Source organism: Solanum lycopersicum, chromosome 12, assembly GCF_036512215.1.
Source record: "Solanum lycopersicum chromosome 12, SLM_r2.1".
NCBI classification, from domain to species: Eukaryota; Viridiplantae; Streptophyta; class Magnoliopsida; order Solanales; family Solanaceae; genus Solanum; species Solanum lycopersicum.
In genome coordinates, this window is record NC_090811.1 from 8,321,964 (window position 1) to 8,336,563 (window position 14,600).

At 34.3% G+C, this 14,600-nt stretch overlaps 1 protein-coding gene across 2 annotated transcripts; it reads right to left on the reverse strand.

Moving 5' to 3' along the window:
- Positions 1-5,560: 5,560 nt before the first annotated feature.
- LOC101262083 (potassium transporter 4) lies at positions 5,561-13,860 on the reverse strand. 2 transcript variants are annotated; one of them, XM_010315687.4, is made up of 10 exons: positions 13,567-13,860; positions 12,030-12,141; positions 10,065-10,305; positions 9,739-9,984; positions 9,398-9,448; positions 9,027-9,287; positions 8,817-8,869; positions 8,126-8,240; positions 7,776-8,030; positions 5,561-6,834 (listed from the first exon to the last, which is right to left on the reverse strand). In XM_010315687.4, exons 2-10 carry the CDS (start codon positions 12,135-12,137, stop codon positions 5,750-5,752), a joined length of 2,415 nt encoding a protein of 804 aa, XP_010313989.1. In that variant the 5' UTR covers positions 12,138-12,141; positions 13,567-13,860; the 3' UTR covers positions 5,561-5,749. The 2 variants fall into 2 exon arrangements, with proteins under 2 accessions (XP_010313989.1, XP_010313988.1); XM_010315686.4 differs by having other exon boundaries at positions 13,562-13,816.
- Positions 13,861-14,600: the final 740 nt, after the last annotated feature.

Here is a 14,600-nt window from a genome sequence, read left to right on the forward strand (position 1 = left end):
AAATTATAAATCATCCATGGCCACTAACCTCACTCTATAGTCTATAGTCTAGACATAGTATATCATGCCAACTTCAATGAGACTAATGTGAGGAATATTAAGTGCCACAGCAGGACCCCTACAGTTTTTGCGCAAAAATGAATAACCAATGTCGATAACTAGCTTCTTCATGAAAAAAGTTGATCTCTTCGCCTTCACAAAAGAGTGTCCCATTATATATGCAACCCCTGCATCTTTTGGATCATTAGATCTGAAACTCATCCCTAATAGCTGGATCCATTCCAGGGTTTTCTGGAAAGAGAAACCTTACTTTGCGCCTCCTCATCTGTGGGTTCTCATCATTACTTGCAGATATTAGACTCTGGAGGATTAAAGATTTGCTGCTTTAAATGGAGTTACTAATTCTAAGTGTATGCTCGCTAGTATGTTTGGTATGAAAGATTTAGGTGTTGCTGATGTATTTTGAGAATTACGATTCTCAAATATCCTAACGGTCTAGCATCATCTCAAACTCATTATCTATAAAAGGTACTTGAAAAGTTCACGTATTTGAATTTTAAAAGGGTAAAGACGTCAATTGATGTGAACCTTCATCTTGAAAAGAATAAAAGTGAAAGTCATTCTCAATTGGACTATGCCAGAGTGTGGGAAAGTTTGATGTATGTCATGAATCGTACACAACCAGACATAGGTTGTGCTATCAGAAAATTGATTCGATACACAAGTAATCCCAATCGAAATAAATAGTTGGCAATTGATAGAGTTTTGTGATAGTTAGATGACACTAAAAACTATGTCTTGCATTGCGACAAATATCCAAAAGTTCTTGAAGGATATAGTGATGCAAATTGGATTACTGGGTCATTGAAACAAAATTCACAAGTGGATACGTTTTCACTAATGGTGTAGAAGCAATATCTTGGAAATCATCAAAACGAACATGTATAGCTCGCTCTACAATGTATTCTAAATTCATCGCCTTAGACAAGGCAGGTGAAGAAGAAGTTGAATTCCTCCAGATTTTTTGGAAGATATTTCATTTTGGACCAAACAAATGTCCCCTATATGCATATATTCTGATAGTTAAGCTGCAATAGGAAGGGCTACAAGCATTATGTATAACGGGAAGTCTTGTAACATAAGACGAAGACATAACTCTGTGATACAACTACTCTCTAGTGGAATTTTCACAACTTACTATGTAAAGGCAAAGAATAATGTGTCGGATCCACTTACAAAAGGACTAAATAGAGAAAGAGTTAAGAGATAATCAACGGGAATGAGATTATGGCCAAGAACAAGTCAGCGTGGTGGTAACTTCACCTAGAAGATTGGAGATACCAAGATCTAGGTTCAAGGAGATAAAACAAAGTCATTGATAACGGTTCAACGTTGTCAAAAATTATATTATCGTCCATTCTCATGGTGAGACAATGTTTAGTAACTAGGATAAAGGCATAAGAACTTTTTAATGGCTTTTAACTTTGATAAAGGGTATATCAAATAGTTTATCTACTGAATGACATATTTAGAAACCAACTATGTGAGTGTGAAGTGTAAGCCGCTTCAAGGAGAATCATGTAAGCCCAGTTCTCTAAGCACTTACTAACCGAGATGTGTTCCTGGCTGAAACGAACAAAACAATGAGAACTAAGAACAGTTCAAGGGTTGATTGTGTGACATATGTTGTCTAGGCACACACTAAAACTCAACAGTTCAAACATATCAAATTTACCAATTTACCGAGTATATCCTATATATGTTCACTAAGGAAAGTTTAAAGGGAAATCTACTTATCCAAATGTGATTAACCCTTACATAGAAGACACATATGTTTTTCATTCATATGCTTTAACAATAGTCATTCCCCATTCATGTGGGGGATTGTTGGGCTTTAGCAAAATGTGAATGAAAAAAGAGAAAAAAAATTGAAAAGTGAGGAAACCAATTTTGGAGGGAATATGAAAAGTCATTTCTCCCATATTGGTAGAAGAAAGGAAATAGTTGTCCTTATATTAAGAAACACTTCATTTACTTCTTAAAGTGTTATGAAGAAGGTGTCACCTCGCGCCGTCGTCGGTGCTCGCTCTGCCTCCGTTTTGGATTTGGATTTGAATTTACATTTGGCAAATGATGTGATTGATTGATAAACTTTTGTCTTGTTAATCGAATAAATCTTGTTTAATGAATTTCATTTCTCTTATAAATTAATTGAAATGTAAGTTAAATAACAGAATTAATTTTGGCGCAAACGGAATTTATTTGAATGTCGCGTGCAACGGTAATAACGATCTGAAGAGATATGTTCCTTTCGAAAAGTCGTTATTTTTTCCAAAAGGCACAACTTTCTAAAAAAACGGGTCTGAATGGACAAACACGTTTCTTTCTAAAAATGACTATAAAAATGAGGTCTTTTTCGGTTTTTCTAACACTGAAATTTTTCCTCTGTGCATATATTTTCTCTCTTAAACAAAATTGTCAATCGACTGAGTTTGTGTGTGGTCTTGTTACTGTTCTTACGTTCACTGAAGTTATTGAAGTTTCAGGTACCACTACTTAATTAACAGGTTAATTTGTTTTATCTTGGGAGAAATTAATCTGCAACCTATGTTACAAAGAGGGAATTAAATTTCTTAAGAAAACACAGTGGTTTCTGTGGACTAGGATTAGAAGTTTGCTTTCTATTTCATCTTATTTCTGTTTCTGTAATTTTTGACTAACCTTAATACAGGCGATAACACTATGATGTCCGTAAATGTGTAGATCTCTCACATATATTTAATTTTCCTTAAGAGAAACCTATGAACTAAAACATAATCCTAGAACTACAATAGAAAATGCTTCTCCAAATCATTATCAAAATTCTTACAATATTTCAGAATTACCTTATGTTATTCTTTAAACCGACAACACATTACCACCACCAATATTCCTAGAAGTTCATCAATAGATAAGAATTTCAAGAATAACTTATCTAATTACCCTTAATAAGGATGATGACTACTCATTATCGTATAGAAAATATGTAGTCATTGTCCTTATCAATGGTAATACGACAAGTTATTCTTGAAGAATTACTATATGTTGATGAGCTACATACTATAGGAATATTTTTGGTGGTGGTAATGGGATGTTGTCTTTAAGAATAACATTAGGTAATCCTTAAAATATTCTTAGAATTTGATGGTGCTTTGGAGATGCATATTTTATTCAAGTGCTAGAAACATGTTGTTCACATTCTTCTCTTGGAGAAGTTCAATGTTTAAAAACGAAGTTGATTCAACAAAAGATTTGATATATTTTACATTCCAGAGGCGCTATAATTGGAGATATCATTATTTCTGGTATAGAAGTTCCTATAAAAATGGGAATCGGATTTTATGACGAACATATCGATAGTGAATTAGATTTGGTAACACAATGTGTCATGTGTGGTTAGTAAACTCTGATCATCGTCTCAGTGAAGTAGCCCAAGGGATACAAACGATTAAAAGTACCTGCTTTAAAAAAATGTATGTATTAACTAAGTGTGGAATCTATATCCTTACTTTTAAGTAGTGCTAGATTGAGGGATGAACCCCGAATCTCCACATATTCTTCTATTAACATTTGGAAACTTTGAACCTTTCATTTCAAATGGATCACTACATTTCCTAGAGAAAAATTAGAAATAGCTTTGTGTGTATGTAACTCAAGATAGGTGACCCAACGTTCAGTGCCCCACTAAATTATAAATAAAGCAGAAAAATGAACATGATCATTTTTTATGAAACACAAGGAATATACAAGTGATATGCTGCTATTGATAAATTAATTTTAGTTTATTAAAATTAAATACTAATATCTATTTCTGCTAATTCTTAAAATAGAAATGGTTTAAGAATATGTACTTACCAAATATAAATACTAAATCATATAAAAATAAAATGAACCACTCGTTACTGATTGTGTTTAAATTTTTGGATTGGGAAAGTTGAATTGTTTATATTGCAATTATATTTTGGATCTAAGAAAAATTATGTTTAAATATTAGTCAATTATCTATTAGATTAGATACAACGACTAAAACTGAAATGTTTTTTAAAGTGTGAATCTTTTACAGAAAATGAAGTATTTACGAGAGAGGGTTCACTAGAACACTGAGGAATGAATAAACAATACATCATCAAATAAAGAAAAGAAAAATAAAAGAAAAAACTTACAAGTGGTGACTTATTGATTCAATTCTGAAAAATCCATGAAATAGAATTTATGATGGAATTGAATTCCGTCATTGACATTGTAATCAACATCCTCAGTGTAATGTTGTGAATGTATTTCATCTCACGCGCCGCAGTAGGCTGAGTTGTGTTTAGAACGGGTGAATGAGAGAGATTGTTAAAACATTATTTTTATAGGAGGGGCAAGCGACTAGGGTTTTTCAAAAATGGTAAAATTATTATTAAAGTTTGGTTTGCTCCTAAATAGAGCTAGTAATTTCAGCCGATATTTGTGAAATCGGCCCATTTAATCTACATTAGTGAGCCGAATTTTTTGTGAATCAAGTAGACTTGGCACGAGCTTTTGTATTAGAAGTAATGAATGGGGTTGTTTTAGATGGGATTATTGGACCGAGTAAAATATTAGAGAGTTTTATTTGGGATCCAACCCAATTATCAACTAGTTAAATATGAATATGGATTAGATTAAAGAGTTATGCGTATTATGAAGAAATTGTATGTTCCTCTCACCTCTTTCTAGAATCTAAACTTCTCGTCCCCTTCTTATCTCTATCTCTAGTTACTTGATATTTCGGTACTTTTCCTTATAACTCAAGTGTTGTTATTGTAATATGACTATCTTATTATATAATGTTTGGATATTTGTGTTAAGAAATCGGGTTGGCTTCAGAATCACATATATTTCAGTTGGATAAAATGGGCTTCAGTTTAGTGTTAATCAACACTTGAAAATATGAACAAATATGGGTTAGATATGGGCATTCATTTACGTACTTATATTGAATTATAGATGTCAAATAAGAATTAAGGATTAGTATAGAGAGACAGTCACGGTTGGATCAAAATTAGGAGTCAATTCCAAAGTAAGGATCGAGGTAAGGTCCTAAGTCTTGAGTCGGGTATCTATTCTCGAGTCAGTAGATGTGATAGCCGAAACATTCTATCATACCCCCACAACATAAAGTATGTGTGCTACTTATAAATTTTGATAGATCAATGTTAGATCAGTAGAACAAGGTTTTAAATGGGTGTTTATATCAAGCAACATAAATAGTATTTTGCTATAAGTGTTGGACCTAAGTTAGAGGCCGAAGTAAGCATTGGAATAATAGTATAAGTTGAGGTTTCATTATGATGAATTATTTCATATAATCTTGATACTCCATATCTTTCTAGTTTATCTAAATGTCTCTATCACTTCATGAGAAAAGTCCATTTTCTTCTTTAATTTTCATGCTCGTCTAAGTTGACACATTATCTAATTAGATATGTAAAAATTATTTGATCGAATCCTTCTATGATGCTTTACACATTACATTTACTACATAATTTCGCACGTATCCAGAAACTAGTTATTGCTATATACATATAACTACCAAATGTATTGAATGGGAAATACTTAAATAGCCTTCCCAATATATGTTATCACATTATTAGCCATAAGGTTACCGCACAAAACAAATCTAGAGGTGTGATAAATAAATAAAACTCACCCATGGCCAACTAACCTCCACTCTATATTCTATAGCTTAGACATAGTATATCATGCCAACTTCAATGAGACTAATGTGAGGAATATTAAGTGCCACAGCAGGACCCCTACAGTTTTTGCGCAGAAATGAATAACCAATGTCGATAACTAGCTTCTTCATGAAAGAAGCTGATCTCCTCGCCTTCACGTAAGAGTGTCCCATTATATATGCAACACCTGCATCTTTTGCATCTATTAGATCTGAAAGCTCATCCCGAACAGCTGGATCCATGCCAGGGTTTTCTGGCAAGCGAAACCTTACTCTGCGCCTCCTCATCTGTGGGTTCTCATCATCACCAGCAGATCTTAGACTTTGGAGCGTTAAAGATTTGCTGCTTTGAATGGAGTTAGTAATACCATAATCCTCCTCTGAGACGAGTAATGTTGAGCCTGACTGTACACTTCTTGTGCTTATGACTGCCATCCTTCCATCAAATGATGGACTCTCGGAGCTTGAGAGTTGTGGTTCTACAGCTTCCATTTGGATGAACTCTGCTATACTCTGGATGAGAAGGTCCTCAAAGTTCCCATTGTCTCGCTGTATGTCCTTGTAACCATATCTGGCAATGCAACGGTACATGCGATAGGGTCTTGGGCAGATGCGACCAATGAGGAAGCGCTCCTCGGGTGGGACAAATGGTACTGGAACAGATTTGACACATACAAACACCATCACATTGTGAAATGCAGGGAGATTTGTAACAAAGTGAGAGAAGATGGATGGAATTCCTGTTGCCAATTCAGAGTATATCAGCCCTATCCCTGGCACACGAACAATACCGAGGCTGGGGCCCAAGCCAAGGAGCCATTTCAATGGAACTTTATTGTGAAGATCAAAGTTGTACTTCTTGCGAGTTCCATAGTGCCAGACAAACATGATAGTCAAGAAGGCAAAAGAGAGCACAAGGGAGACCCATCCTCCTTGTGGGATCTTGATGCATGCAGAAGACAGGTAGACGCCTTCGATGATTCCGAATAAAAGGAGAAAAGGAATTGCAAGTGCTACACTTTTTTGCCAGACAAAGATTATGACAAGCGCCATGAGAAATGTCGTGATAAACATAACTGTCATGCAAGCTAGACCTGAAAGAAAAATAAATTGGTTAGAGCGAACCGAACAGAGAATTCTGAAACTAAAAATGAAAAAGAAGCTAATAAACAGCAACACGAACCAAACAGATAATTCTGAAACTAAAAATGAAAAGAAAGCTTGAAATAAACAGCAACACTAATAGTTCGCAAATCTGTAGTAATACAGAAAGAAAATCAGTGTCATGGTGTACTTCCACAAGGTGTGCTTTTTTGGGGGATATAGTAATCCTTCTCAACCACCTAACCTCCCCCCCACCCACCCCCAAACCTAAAATTAGGAGCCCAACAGTTGCTTTGCCATTGTATTCCCTTTGTAACTTGAACCCCTAAAACCTTGTATGTTTGGAGGTGGTGTTTGCTCGGACTCCCCAAAAAGGTGTTGCACCCGTGTCGGAGCCTCCGAAAATAAGCTTCTTTAGGAGGATCAGACACGCATCTGTCAGCGTTTTTTAATAGTCCGAGCAACATAGGTGGTTGGTATGCTCTCTTTTGTTAATACACCATGAAATCTGAGATTCCTTCATGTGCATACAATTCATCATCTTCGTTCCATAAGTATTTGTTTTAATCAGGGTTTAAAAAAAGACTTAATACGCTGTAAAAGGCATAAGGAGAGGTCTAGCAGCATATTTGAGGAAACAAATACACAATCACGAAAACAGAAATATTTTAGCTCAGGCACATTGGACGGCTCAATGATGGATTTGTCAGTCCATTTCTACATATGCATACTAATAAATATAATACTACCATAGATAAGACAGATGCATAAGAAAAATTCAATTACTTTTGAAGGTGATACAATCGGGATAGTTGTGGTCATATAATGGGGTTTACTTTACATTCTATGGGAATGGAATGTAAGAAGGCAGAGTCTTAAAATGGAATTCAATGAACTAAAATACAGATTGTCAAAAGACTAGTAGGCTTACCATATGCATTTCCTATTAAAGTGGTGTCCTGAAATCCAACAGCCACAGCAAGGGTCAAAATCATTAGGATCCAATTTATTTCTGGGACATAGATCTGTCCTTTAATATGCTTTGACGTGTGGACAATCTTGACTCGTGGGAAGCAACCCAGTGCATTACATTGCTTCACAATGGAGAATGTAGCAGTGATTACAGCCTGACTGCCAACAATGGCTGAAAGGGTAGCAATAACAAAGACAGGCCAATATAAGCTGTCTGCAAGATAAGCAAAGAGCAGTTTAGCAGGATTGAATTAACATTTATCAATAATCTTAAGAATAATCAGACAAATAAATGAAAAGAAAACCAACCGGGTACTGAATTATAGAAACTATTTGGAATTGAATCAATGTTTTTGGACAGAAAAGCAGCCTGACCCATGTACTGTACCACCAAGCAAGGGTATACAAAAAAAGGAAATGCAATCTGCATAAGGAAAATAAATTTCAGTCAACGTGAGTTCCTAGAATCCAAGCACTCAATAGATATTGAAAGAAACAAGCACTAAAATCTGCCAACCACTAGGACAGTTGCTCGTTCTGTGGAAAAAGAATCATTTGGCTCCAATGTCCAGTTGCTCTCTATGTATCCACTCACTATGGATTCCAAATGTTATAATCCAAATCTTATAGACTCAATATTCTTTAAATCTACTTCAGATGGATTTTGAATCTTCTTAGTAGTGTTGTTTAAGTTCCTATATGCTTAAAAAAATGTAATACAACAAAATCAGAGTCTCAATAACTGTAAAACCCTTTTTATTTAAAACCAAATGGATTATGGAAGCTCATATTCCCAATGCCATGATGACTTATAAACCCGCTTTACAGATGCAGTTAAAACATGTTTTTATCTATTGCTGGATAATCCCACTAGTTTAATCTGCATTCAGGATCTTCTAGAAAGAAAAGAAAAAAATGGTAGGCTAATAGAGAATTAGGACAGAACAGTCTCCCTGAAGAAATTCTTTATGTATTTATTGCTGCAAAATGCTGGACTTACCCTCATTGAGGTGGCAGTGAAATGACCAAGATCTGCAAACATAGCTTCAGAACCTGATGGTAGAAATATGAATTATAAACCTGATTCTAACTCTAGGAGATTTTAATATCATCTCCTTAATCAAATAGTAAGAGGTTCCACAAAAAGGCTTCTATGAGGTAAATTTTTGAATAAAGAATCCCTGAATTAGAGTCAATTTATATATCGTACCTGCAATTGAGAGGAGGACACCTCCTAAGGAAACCCAACCATCTTTCCCAGTTTCCTTAAAGAACTTGACGATATAATATGGAGAAAGTGCAGACACAATTTTGGGATTCCAAAATATAGTATTATACAGCCCAATGAGAAAAATAGATATCAACCAGATAGTCACTATAGGAGCAAACAAGAATCCAACCCTGTGTGTTCCAGAATGCTGCAAGGCAAACAGGCCAACCAATATTATGCACGAGAGAATAAGCACACCACCTACAAGGAAAGATGCATGAAAGGTCAATGCCTCAGACTTGAGTAAGACGTTGACTACTTTAAAAAGTCTTTATCAATTTCTGCAAAGGGGTATATCAAAGTATATCTACCATGAGATAGGTGTTCAGTAGCAGCCTGGATCCCTGACATTGATGATATAACTGCCAAAGTAGAGCATTCATAGTTAAAAGATAAAATTAAATTCAACTGCGAGTTCTATGACTGCAACCATCACTTTGTGAGATAACTATTATTTTGAAATTGAAAAAAAAAATAGTTATCTCACAAAGTGATGGTTGCAGTCATATGCATTATAAGGTGCTATATCACAAAGTGATGGTTGCAGTCATTTAACAGAAGCAACTTTGGAACAAACTTCTGGTTTATAATTTCAAAAGGCAACCAGCTAAAAATACCATATAAGGAGGCATCTACTGTTAGTATCGTGTACCTGACATTGCAGGAGTCAGAACACCATCTCCTATGACCATACAAGCACCTAATAATACAACAATAAGGAGTATTGTACGTGACTTCTTATGCTTCTCAAGAAATCTCTTCAATGATAAACATGATGTCGACTGCCCCGAAAAGCCATATTTGTAAGCAGATAGCTCCTCATCTGCTGCCTGTTGGTTGGGAAGTAGACTAAACTTTGCATGTCTACACAACAGAGAGTAAAGAGCAAATGTACCACCTAAAAATTTGGCCAAACATCATCAGGTATTAGTATTGTTCCATAAGTATTTATCAATTTAGAGTCCTTTATAAACATACCTTCACCATTATCATCTGCACTTAATACAACAAATACATATTTGAGCAAAGGAATGAGTGTTATTGTCCAGAAGATTAGAGAAAAGGCACCAAATATTGCTTCTGAAGTCTGATAATTTTGCAACTTCCCCACAAAAATACTCCTATAGACGTAAAGCGGAGAAGTGCCCACATCTCCATATACCACCCCCAGACTTTGGTAAGCCAGTAGTAGATTACTGGAAATGTTCACCAGCATAAACTGCAAGTCAAAATATCCAAGGCATGAGCTTGTCTCCTACACAATCAGCTGGTAGAGAAAAGCACAGATCCAATGGAACTCACTCCCAACAGACTCACTTCCCTAAAAAAGAATCTAATTCCAGAATATATAATGTATGCAAACACTAGAAACGTCTTTAAGCATATGGTATATTTTACTAGTAGATCTAAAGAAATCTCATGGCCTGAAAATTCTCTAGAAGGCATACAGGGCAGTGTTCAAATGAGGGAAAGATCTTCAGCTTCTAATTTTTCTAAAAGATTCTCAATTTTAAGGTTTCCTTTCTCACCTTTATTTTCCATTAAGTGTGTCGGTTCCAATTTTTTTCAACATAGGTTGTTTAAATTATCAGTCTAAGGGACACCTAAGAGCAAAAAGAATAAATGATGGGCCCACTAGTGAAGCTTCATTTTTGTGACTAAAGCAATGGTGCAAGTTGAGCTTGCTGACTCTGTTGGTTGCTCGTGCTTTGTAATATGTTTGAAGCTTTTGTGCAGAGGCACAGACAGTACTGAGGCTAGCAACAAATTTCCTTTTTGGATAGAGACACATGATGACAGAAGGGACAGACAGGTGGAAAACAAAAAACGGAATCCAGATTTATTCTGTGGTATGAATGTATGGAAACTGGGAGGGAGAGAGAGAGAGAGAGAAGGAGGAAGGGCGTAAGTTCAGATATGCAAGTTAGATGATCTGCCTTTTGCTGTGAAAACATCAATTTTTTCCTAGACGCCAAGGGTTCTTCAGTTGATGCATGATAAATTGATAGGAAATGTACTACTTGTGGAAAATTTGGTGAGAAGGAAGAGAAGAAACTAAAGGCATAAAAGACCATGTGGTAAATACTTCATTGCATTGAGCAACCTGTGAATCTTTCAGTAAAAGTTGTTTCAAACTTGATTATGTTCAATTAAAAGATTTTATGCAGTGGCGGAAGAGAATACTTCTTCCTTATCTAACTATCAAAACAGAGATATGTCAATACTGCAAGTTCCAATTATACTAAAGCACTTTAGGTCCAAGAGAAGTTCAAGCCAAAATACAAGCTGAAAATATGCAGGACAATCAGAAGGAAAAGGTAAACATCTAAAGATTATACTCCACCCAAGAAAGATTGAAAATTAGCATGTTTTGACTCTTCAATGCTCAGATTTAGGTGCTATTTATATTAGTTTCCATCCACATGAAAATCCACATTAGTGTCGTTAGTTGTGTTGCTCTGACTCTACAAAATAATGTCGCACCTATGTCGGATTATTTAAAAATGAACTACTTTTGGAGAATCCAACACAGGTCTTTAGCATAGTATAGAATCTAATGCAACCTACGAACATTAATCTAATCATTTCTTTATTAAAAGGAATTAGTCAAAGTGCCACCTTAATGTCCATGGAAGCAAGTATGATATATATTGCATTTCAATCATACTAGCCTCTTTTTAATCCAAATATCTTAGAGCCTCCGTGTCAAGCAGTTCCATTTTTTATTAGCCCTTAAACAACAAATTAGTTCATAAGAAATTTACCTGCAGCTTAGAATATTATTAACTTCCTTCAACAACAGGTCTCGATGGGTTTTTCACATGTATAAGCTAGTAACAGTTTATTGAATTCATAAGATGCAGACACATACTTGTACACATAAACTATCAAAAGACATTAAATATGTAAGCCTAGTGAAAGTGTAAGGAAAAGATTTCCCACCTTGGAAGCCAATGTCCCTTTTCTCCTCTCAAGTTGGGTTTGTCCAGCAGCAGGAGAAGGTGGTTGCTCCATGGAGTCTCGCTCATGATCAATATCAACTCGATGCATCTATCTGCCATTTTTGAAAAACTTTCTTGATTACCACCTTTAATTTGACCGACCAAAACATTTATAAAAGACAAAATGAGAATAATAGGCTGGCTCAGACTGATGCAAAGAAATAATACTAAAAGGTCAGCAACATCAAAATGATCATATCTCTCACTGGACAACAATTACAGCTGAAGATGGAAAAAATTATTCAAAGTTGTAGCGGAAATAAGTTTGTGGAAGTTGAAATTGTGTTTGGATTGTTATATAGGGGTTTGGGCAATATTTGAGTTTAAGTTGGAAAAAAAAAAGAGATTTGAAGTTAAAGTTTGCACGTGACTTCAATTGAATAAAATTGTAAAGAGTTAAAAATTTGTGAGTGAAACCAGAATTAACTTGGAATACACGTTCACCAACTATAACAACATGTCACTTGGAGTACAAATTATATTTCACTAACACCCAAGATTTCATGGCCAAAATAGTAAATGAGCCAACAGTTTGCAAATATTGAAGTTTGGTAATTACAGTTACTGTAGTATAGAATATCGATGGCTTATTAGGCCCATAGTTCTTTAAGAAATTTTTTTGTGGAAGTTGAAAGATCTGTGCTTTTTTTGTTTATGAATGGAAGTTGAAGATTTGAAGAAACTTCATTCAGAACAACGTTAAAACCATTAAAAACTTAAAGTCAAATCAATAGTTTTGCAACTTAAAAAACTCAAAGCACAACCAACTTCATAAAATTATTCACAGAAGAAGTTCAGATTCCACAAACAAACACCACCAGTATTCAATATTTGAAAGCTTTACTGACTAAAAAGTAGGCACAAAATAAGAGAAGAAAAATCAAGCATACGCCATTTACTCATCCCAATGCAACAAAAGTCAATCCAAGCCATTCCATTTCCAGATTCACATGTGAAGAATATTAACAGGAAGTCCCACTAAAAAGAAAATTCATAAGAAACTCTGCAGATTTGATGCACAGAAACCAATAACGTGATTAGCTCTGAAAATTTAACTATTTTATTCATAAATTAGACAAAATAAATCACGAAATTTCGGTAAAGCTTCACAAACGAAATTTGTTGTAAACAAGTTTTAATTTTTTCTCTCTTTCTTTGTTTAATAAGTAGCTTTAACACTGTTATGTACTTCTAAAAATCTACACATCTTTGAAAAATCCTAAACAGATTTGTTAAACAGAAACCAATTAAACTATGAAAAAATCTCACTATTTTTTCAACAAAAAAAACAGAAAAATCCAGAAAATCGAAGTACAAATAGCAACCGAGGTGTAAATCAGTATAAAGCAAGAAAATTTAGTATAAAAATCTGCATATCTGAAGCAGTGAAGCAGTAGCGTCAACTGTTGAGCTGTATAGATCGCATTTTCACAAAATTAGGAATAAACAGAGAGGTTGAGAGAAAGAAGGAACCTTACTCGTCGGCGACCGGCGACCGGCAATTGAAATGAATTCGGAGATGTGGTGCCACAGAGGATTCGGATCCGGGTCGGTTTTTCCCCCTCTTGGATTGCTCAACTTTGGACAAATAACATTATTGGCGACTGTTTAGCCAATTACAGTCCGCATGTTCTTTTTATTTCTATATAAGAAGAAGACGGCCACATTTTTAATAGTTAGTCACTTTAGGGAAAAGAAAAATTATCAGTATCGTGTTTATGCTAAATCAGTTTCAATTTTTATATTTTTTTATTTTTATATAAAAAGAAGACGGTCATATTTTTTCTCGCTATTCTATTTATTTTTTTACTTCCTTCTTTTATTATGGTTTATCATGATTTCTATTGTTAGATTCAAATTAAAAGAATTTTAATTAATATTTTAAGATGTATTTTTTTATTGTATTGATGTACAAAAAATTGCAATTTATAGCACCATTTATACAGTTTTTGAATATCAAAATTTTTATTTAAAATATCAAATTAATGTAATTTAATTTATCTTTAAAATTGGTCAAATTAATTTTCGAAATGCGTAACATAACAAATAAAAAATACGAAAAGAGTAATATTAATCACACACTTTCTAACAAAAACGATTACTCTCAAATTTGATGTGAATTATTATATGAGTTTTTCAGTTATTGACAATTTTAAAAATATGTATCCATTTTAATTAAGTAATTTTCAATAATTAAAAGGTAAAATTTAGAGCAATTAAAAGGGGAAAGTAGGAAATAAAGTATCTTGTTTACCACTATATGGTAATAGTTATTTTTTTTCCACCTATATAACAATAATATTTTTTCAAAGTTATGTTTTATATTAAAAAAAAAATTAAAAAAAACGTGGATTCATGCTCCACAATTTATAGTGCTCTCCACTTTTCTCAAATCTCATGATTTACTCAAACGTGATTATAAATATTCTTTCCTACCAATAAAAGGTTTCTCGACAAATACTCTCTTCATCCCTATTTATCCCTATTTAGTTGTTCACTCTTTCTTTTATAA

Coding starts and splice junctions, on each gene's coding strand:
- LOC101262083 (XM_010315687.4), bottom strand. CDS start 12,137: ATGCATCGAGTTGATATTGATCATGAGCGAGACTCCATGGAGCAACCA. Junction 9,985..10,064: donor TGCAGATGATAATGGTGAAG/GTATGTTTATAA, acceptor CCAAATTTTTAG/GTGGTACATTTGCTCTTTAC. Junction 8,870..9,026: donor TGTCCTCCTCTCAATTGCAG/GTACGATATATA, acceptor TTCTACCATCAG/GTTCTGAAGCTATGTTTGCA.